This window comes from Camelus ferus, chromosome 1 (assembly GCF_009834535.1).
Source record: "Camelus ferus isolate YT-003-E chromosome 1, BCGSAC_Cfer_1.0, whole genome shotgun sequence".
In the NCBI taxonomy this organism is placed as follows: Eukaryota; Metazoa; Chordata; class Mammalia; order Artiodactyla; family Camelidae; genus Camelus; species Camelus ferus.
In genome coordinates, this window is record NC_045696.1 from 155309 (window position 1) to 162567 (window position 7259).

Here is a 7259-nt window from a genome sequence, read left to right on the forward strand (position 1 = left end):
TACCTATATAATGGATGAGGAGGAGGAAGTTAGGATATACGGCTGTTTCTCAATGGATGAAGAGGCTAGTGTGTCTGTCTGTCTCTTTATTTGTCTCTCTGTCTATCTAAAGGAGGAAGCCTCCCAGTATTCGACCCACCTGGAGGGATGCCAATTGCCACCCTGAAGCAGCAGAGGGCGCCCTCATTGCAGGCCCAGGGGAACACTGGATGGAAATCTGCAGGCTTGCCTGGGCAGCCCGTGCATCCCGCTTCAGCCCTCTCTGTAGCTGCCCCCGCCCCGCCCCCCCCCCGCCCCCTGACCACCCCGCACTCGCTTCCCGGGACCTGGAAAACACAGAGATGAGCACCTCGTGGACCTAGGGTAGTAGAGGCCTACCCCAGGACCAGCCAAGAGGGAGATCTGAACATATACACGGGCTCGGTGAGTCAGCCCCGACTTCTCAATGCAGACCCTGATCACACCGCGCCGGCCTCGGGTGGGCTGGCTGAGCTGGAAACTTGCATACTCTGAACCTGGCGCAGGAGAGGCCGCCCCCAGGCCAGGCGCTTGTGGAGATGGGAGCAAACTGATCGGCTCACCCGAGGCAGTCCGCTCCCCGCGACGTCCGTGTCCCTTGGGCTCACCTGGACAGCCTCCCAGGACCTGGCTGACAAGGAGAATTAATTGCCGCACACCTGGGGTAGCAGAGGCCGCCCCGAGGCCAGGAGAGGTGGGACGGTAGGAAAATGACCGACTCGCCGAGGCATCCCTCTTGCGTTCTGGGCTGCCTCCATATCTGCCGCTGACCACTTCCCCTGTCCTTCCCTCGCCGGCTCCCAGGAGCAGGCTGACTTCAAAGGCTTTCGTCCGGCGAACTTGGGTTAGCGGAGGCCGCCCAGTGGCAAGGCAGCTAGGGACATGGGAGAAAATCCTCTGGTTCACCAGGGGCACCCTATTCCCCGGGCCCCGCCGCCGAACCACGTAGCCAGACGGCACCCCGCCTCTAGTGTGTCTGTCTGTTTGACTGCTTGCCTGACTGACTACCTATTGGAGGATGGTTGAAGCTAGTCTATGTGTGTGTCTGTCTGTTTCTCCAACGGAGGAAGAGGCGACTAGTGTGTCTCTCTATTTGCCTGCCTCTCTATCGATCTGGCTAGCTCTCTATCTATGTGGAGAGGCATAGCAGTAAGCTAGTGTGTCATTTACTTTTCTGTCTGTTGGAGTAGAATTTTAGTGTGTCTGTATAGCTATCTAGCTCTTTGAGGAAGAGGAGAAGGCTTGTGTGTGTGTGTTTGTGTGTGTGCGCGCGTGCTCGTGGGGATCTGTCTATTTATGTATCTGTATCTAAAGGGTGAGGAGGCTACTGTATCTGTCTATCAGTCTATGTATGTATCTGATGGAGGAAGAGTAGGCTAGTATGTCTGTCTGGCTGTCTATTATCAGATATGTATGTATGTACCTATACCTAATGGAAAAAAATGAGGAGGCTTGATTATCTATCCCTCGGTCTGTCAGAGGAGGAGCAGACTAGTGTTTGTCTCTCTGTGTGTCTTGGAGTTTCTCTATGTATATCTAATAGAGAAGAAGGAGAATATCTATGTTCTGGCTATCTGTCTGTCTCTCTAACAGGAGAAGGTACAGGCTAGTGTGTGAATCCGTCAGTCTCACTTTCCATCTATCTAAAGGAGGAGTAGAAAGAGTCTATTCCGTTTGTCTATTTATTATCTAATGGAGAAGGCGACTAGTGTGTCTCTCTACCTACTTAATTGAGGATTGGGAGGAGGCAAGGTTGTGTGTGTGTGTGTGTGTGTGTGTGTGTGTGTGTGTGTCTGTCTATGTATGTATCTGTCTACCTATATAATGGATGAGGAGGAGGAGGTTAGGATATATGGGTGTTTCTCATTGGATGAAGAGGCTAGTGTGTCTGTCTGTCTATATATTTGTCTCTCTCTGTAATGGAGGAAGCCTCCCTTTATTAGACCCAGCTGGAGGGATGCCAATTCCCACCCTGAAGCAGCAGAGGGTGCCCTCATTGCACGCCGAGGGGGACACTGGATGGAAATCCACAGGCTTCCCTGGACAGCCCGTGCATCCCTCTTCCTCCCTCTCTGTAGGCGCCACCGCCACTCCACCCCCCTCCCCGCCCCCTGACCAGCCCGCACTTGCCTCCCGGGAGCCGGAAAACACCCAGATGTGTACCTCGTGTACCTAGGGTAGCAGAGACCAACCCTAGGACCGGTCAACGGGGAGATCTGAGCAAATACACGGGCTCGGTGGAGCAGCCCCGCCTCCTCAATGCAGCCCCTAAGAACACCGCGCCTGCCTCCGGGACACAGGCTGAGCTGGAAACATGCATATTGGGAACCTGGGGAAGGAGAGGCCGCCCCCAGGCCAGGCGCTTGTGGAGATGGGAGCGAACTGATCGGCTCACCCGAGGCAGTCCTCTCGAAGCGACATCCCTGTCCCCTGAACACACCTCGACAGCTTCCTAGGACCTGGCTGACAAGGACAACTCAATCCCGCACACCTGGGGTAGCAGAGGCCGCCCCGAGGCCAGGAGAGGGGGCGATGGGAGGAAATTGATCGATTCGCCGAGGCATCCACCTTAGAAGCTCTGCCGCTTCCGTAGCTGCCGCTGACCTCTTCCAATTTCCTTACCACGCCTGCTGCCCCGAGCAGGCTAACTTCAAAGCTTCAGTCCGTCGAATTTGGGGGAGCGGAGGTCGCCCCCAGGCAAGGCAGCTAGGGACGTGGGATAAAATCCTATGTCTCGCCAGTGGCACACATGTCCCCGGTCGCCGCCGCTGAAGCCCGTCCCCAGACTGCACCCCGCCTCTCGAGTGTCAGTCTGTCTGACTGCCTTGCTGATTGCCTATCTATTGGAGGATGCGAGAGGCTAGACTATGTATGGGTCTGCCTGTATATCTACTGGAGGAGGAGGCGAATATTATGTCTCTCCATTTGCCTGCCTCTCTATCTATCTATCTCTCTATCTATCTGTCTGTCTATCAGTCTATGTAAAAATCGACCTATGTAGTGCAGGCACAGCAGTAGGCAAGTGTGTCTTTTGATTTGTGTGTCTGTTGGAGGAGAAAGTTAGTGTTTCTATCTCCCTATCTACCTATTTTAGGAAGAGGAGGATGCAAGCGTGTGTGTGTGTGTGTGCGTGCGGGTCTCTTTATCAAAGTATGTGTAACTGAAAGGGGAAGGGCCTACTGTGTCTGTCTAACAGTCTATGTGTGCATCTAATGGAGGAGGAGTAAGCTAGTAAGTCTCTCTGTCTATATATGAGCTATCTATCTATGCAGCTGTATGTATTCGAGAAGAAGGAGGAGGCTAGAGTGTCTATCTGTCTTTCGGCCAGAGCAGGAGAAGAGTAGTGTGTCTGTCTGTCTGTGTGTCTGTGAGTGTGTCTCTATCTATATCAAATGGAGAAGAAGAAATATTCCCATGTGTCTGGCTATCTCTCAGTATCTCTAACAGGAGAAGGTAGTGGCTACTGTGTGTATCGGTCAATCTCACTTTCCATCTATCTAATGGAGGAGGAGAAAGAATGTATTAAGTTTGTCTATCTATTATCTAATGGAGGAGGAGATTAGTGTGTCTCTCTACCTACTTAATTCAGGAGTTAGAGGAGGCTAGGTGTGTGTGTTTGTGTGTGTGCGTGTGTCTGCCTATGTATGTATCTGTCTACCTATATAATGGATGAGGAGGAGGAAGTTAGGATATACGGCTGTTTCTCAATGGATGAAGAGGCTAGTGTGTCTGTCTGTCTCTTTATTTGTCTCTCTGTCTATCTAAAGGAGGAAGCCTCCCAGTATTCGACCCACCTGGAGGGATGCCAATTGCCACCCTGAAGCAGCAGAGGGCGCCCTCATTGCAGGCCCAGGGGAACACTGGATGGAAATCTGCAGGCTTGCCTGGGCAGCCCGTGCATCCCGCTTCAGCCCTCTCTGTAGCTGCCCCCGCCCCGCCCCCGCCCCGCCCCCTCCCCGCCCCCTGACCACCCCGCACTCGCTTCCCGGGACCTGGAAAACACAGAGATGAGCACCTCGTGGACCTAGGGTAGTAGAGGCCTACCCCAGGACCAGCCAAGAGGGAGATCTGAACATATACACGGGCTCGGTGAGTCAGCCCCGACTTCTCAATGCAGACCCTGATCACACCGCGCCGGCCTCGGGTGGGCTGGCTGAGCTGGAAACTTGCATACTCTGAACCTGGCGCAGGAGAGGCCGCCCCCAGGCCAGGCGCTTGTGGAGATGGGAGCAAACTGATCGGCTCACCCGAGGCAGTCCGCTCCCCGCGACGTCCGTGTCCCTTGGGCTCACCTGGACAGCCTCCCAGGACCTGGCTGACAAGGAGAATTAATTGCCGCACACCTGGGGTAGCAGAGGCCGCCCCGAGGCCAGGAGAGGTGGGACGGTAGGAAAATGACCGACTCGCCGAGGCATCCCTCTTGCGTTCTGGGCTGCCTCCATATCTGCCGCTGACCACTTCCCCTGTCCTTCCCTCGCCGGCTCCCAGGAGCAGGCTGACTTCAAAGGCTTTCGTCCGGCGAACTTGGGTTAGCGGAGGCCGCCCAGTGGCAAGGCAGCTAGGGACATGGGAGAAAATCCTCTGGTTCACCAGGGGCACCCTATTCCCCGGGCCCCGCCGCCGAACCACGTAGCCAGACGGCACCCCGCCTCTAGTGTGTCTGTCTGTTTGACTGCTTGCCTGACTGACTACCTATTGGAGGATGGTTGAAGCTAGTCTATGTGTGTGTCTGTCTGTTTCTCCAACGGAGGAAGAGGCGACTAGTGTGTCTCTCTATTTGCCTGCCTCTCTATCGATCTGGCTAGCTCTCTATCTATGTGGAGAGGCATAGCAGTAAGCTAGTGTGTCATTTACTTTTCTGTCTGTTGGAGTAGAATTTTAGTGTGTCTGTATAGCTATCTAGCTCTTTGAGGAAGAGGAGAAGGCTTGTGTGTGTGTGTTTGTGTGTGTGCGCGCGTGCTCGTGGGGATCTGTCTATTTATGTATCTGTATCTAAAGGGTGAGGAGGCTACTGTATCTGTCTATCAGTCTATGTATGTATCTGATGGAGGAAGAGTAGGCTAGTATGTCTGTCTGGCTGTCTATTATCAGATATGTATGTATGTACCTATACCTAATGGAAAAAAATGAGGAGGCTTGATTATCTATCCCTCGGTCTGTCAGAGGAGGAGCAGACTAGTGTTTGTCTCTCTGTGTGTCTTGGAGTTCTCTCTATGTATATCTAATAGAGAAGAAGGAGAATATCTATGTTCTGGCTATCTGTCTGTCTCTCTAACAGGAGAAGGTACAGGCTAGTGTGTGAATCCGTCAGTCTCACTTTCCATCTATCTAAAGGAGGAGTAGAAAGAGTCTATTCCGTTTGTCTATTTATTATCTAATGGAGAAGGCGACTAGTGTGTCTCTCTACCTACTTAATTGAGGATTGGGAGGAGGCAAGGTTGTGTGTGTGTGTGTGTGTGTGTGTGTGTGTGTGTGTGTGTGTCTGTCTATGTATGTATCTGTCTACCTATATAATGGATGAGGAGGAGGAGGTTAGGATATATGGGTGTTTCTCATTGGATGAAGAGGCTAGTGTGTCTGTCTGTCTATATATTTGTCTCTCTCTGTAATGGAGGAAGCCTCCCTTTATTAGACCCAGCTGGAGGGATGCCAATTCCCACCCTGAAGCAGCAGAGGGTGCCCTCATTGCACGCCGAGGGGGACACTGGATGGAAATCCACAGGCTTCCCTGGACAGCCCGTGCATCCCTCTTCCTCCCTCTCTGTAGGCGCCACCGCCACTCCACCCCCCTCCCCGCCCCCTGACCAGCCCGCACTTGCCTCCCGGGAGCCGGAAAACACCCAGATGTGTACCTCGTGTACCTAGGGTAGCAGAGACCAACCCTAGGACCGGTCAACGGGGAGATCTGAGCAAATACACGGGCTCGGTGGAGCAGCCCCGCCTCCTCAATGCAGCCCCTAAGAACACCGCGCCTGCCTCCGGGACACAGGCTGAGCTGGAAACATGCATATTGGGAACCTGGGGAAGGAGAGGCCGCCCCCAGGCCAGGCGCTTGTGGAGATGGGAGCGAACTGATCGGCTCACCCGAGGCAGTCCTCTCGAAGCGACATCCCTGTCCCCTGAACACACCTCGACAGCTTCCTAGGACCTGGCTGACAAGGACAACTCAATCCCGCACACCTGGGGTAGCAGAGGCCGCCCCGAGGCCAGGAGAGGGGGCGATGGGAGGAAATTGATCGATTCGCCGAGGCATCCACCTTAGAAGCTCTGCCGCTTCCGTAGCTGCCGCTGACCTCTTCCAATTTCCTTACCACGCCTGCTGCCCCGAGCAGGCTAACTTCAAAGCTTCAGTCCGTCGAATTTGGGGGAGCGGAGGTCGCCCCCAGGCAAGGCAGCTAGGGACGTGGGATAAAATCCTATGTCTCGCCAGTGGCACACATGTCCCCGGTCGCCGCCGCTGAAGCCCGTCCCCAGACTGCACCCCGCCTCTCGAGTGTCAGTCTGTCTGACTGCCTTGCTGATTGCCTATCTATTGGAGGATGCGAGAGGCTAGACTATGTATGGGTCTGCCTGTATATCTACTGGAGGAGGAGGCGAATATTATGTCTCTCCATTTGCCTGCCTCTCTATCTATCTATCTCTCTATCTATCTGTCTGTCTATCAGTCTATGTAAAAATCGACCTATGTAGTGCAGGCACAGCAGTAGGCAAGTGTGTCTTTTGATTTGTGTGTCTGTTGGAGGAGAAAGTTAGTGTTTCTATCTCCCTATCTACCTATTTTAGGAAGAGGAGGATGCAAGCGTGTGTGTGTGTGTGTGCGTGCGGGTCTCTTTATCAAAGTATGTGTAACTGAAAGGGGAAGGGCCTACTGTGTCTGTCTAACAGTCTATGTGTGCATCTAATGGAGGAGGAGTAAGCTAGTAAGTCTCTCTGTCTATATATGAGCTATCTATCTATGCAGCTGTATGTATTCGAGAAGAAGGAGGAGGCTAGAGTGTCTATCTGTCTTTCGGCCAGAGCAGGAGAAGAGTAGTGTGTCTGTCTGTCTGTGTGTCTGTGAGTGTGTCTCTATCTATATCAAATGGAGAAGAAGAAATATTCCCATGTGTCTGGCTATCTCTCAGTATCTCTAACAGGAGAAGGTAGTGGCTACTGTGTGTATCGGTCAATCTCACTTTCCATCTATCTAATGGAGGAGGAGAAAGAATGTATTAAGTTTGTCTATCTATTATCTAATGGAG

General features: G+C 53.1%; 1 protein-coding gene across 1 annotated transcript in view; it reads right to left on the minus strand.

The window, feature by feature from the left end:
- Window positions 1–431: 431 nt before the first annotated feature.
- LOC116663763 (translation initiation factor IF-2-like) overlaps window positions 432–7259 on the minus strand; it is a 7840-nt gene continuing 1012 nt past the window's right edge. The window contains exons 3-6 of the mRNA XM_032480482.1: window positions 6148–6363; window positions 3786–4576; window positions 2459–2553; window positions 432–892 (exon numbers count right to left, since the gene is read on the minus strand). Coding sequence (XP_032336373.1) covers window positions 2471–2553; window positions 3786–4576; window positions 6148–6363 — 1090 coding nt within the window. The 3' untranslated portion in view covers window positions 432–892; window positions 2459–2470. The remainder of the gene's footprint in view (window positions 893–2458; window positions 2554–3785; window positions 4577–6147; window positions 6364–7259) is intronic.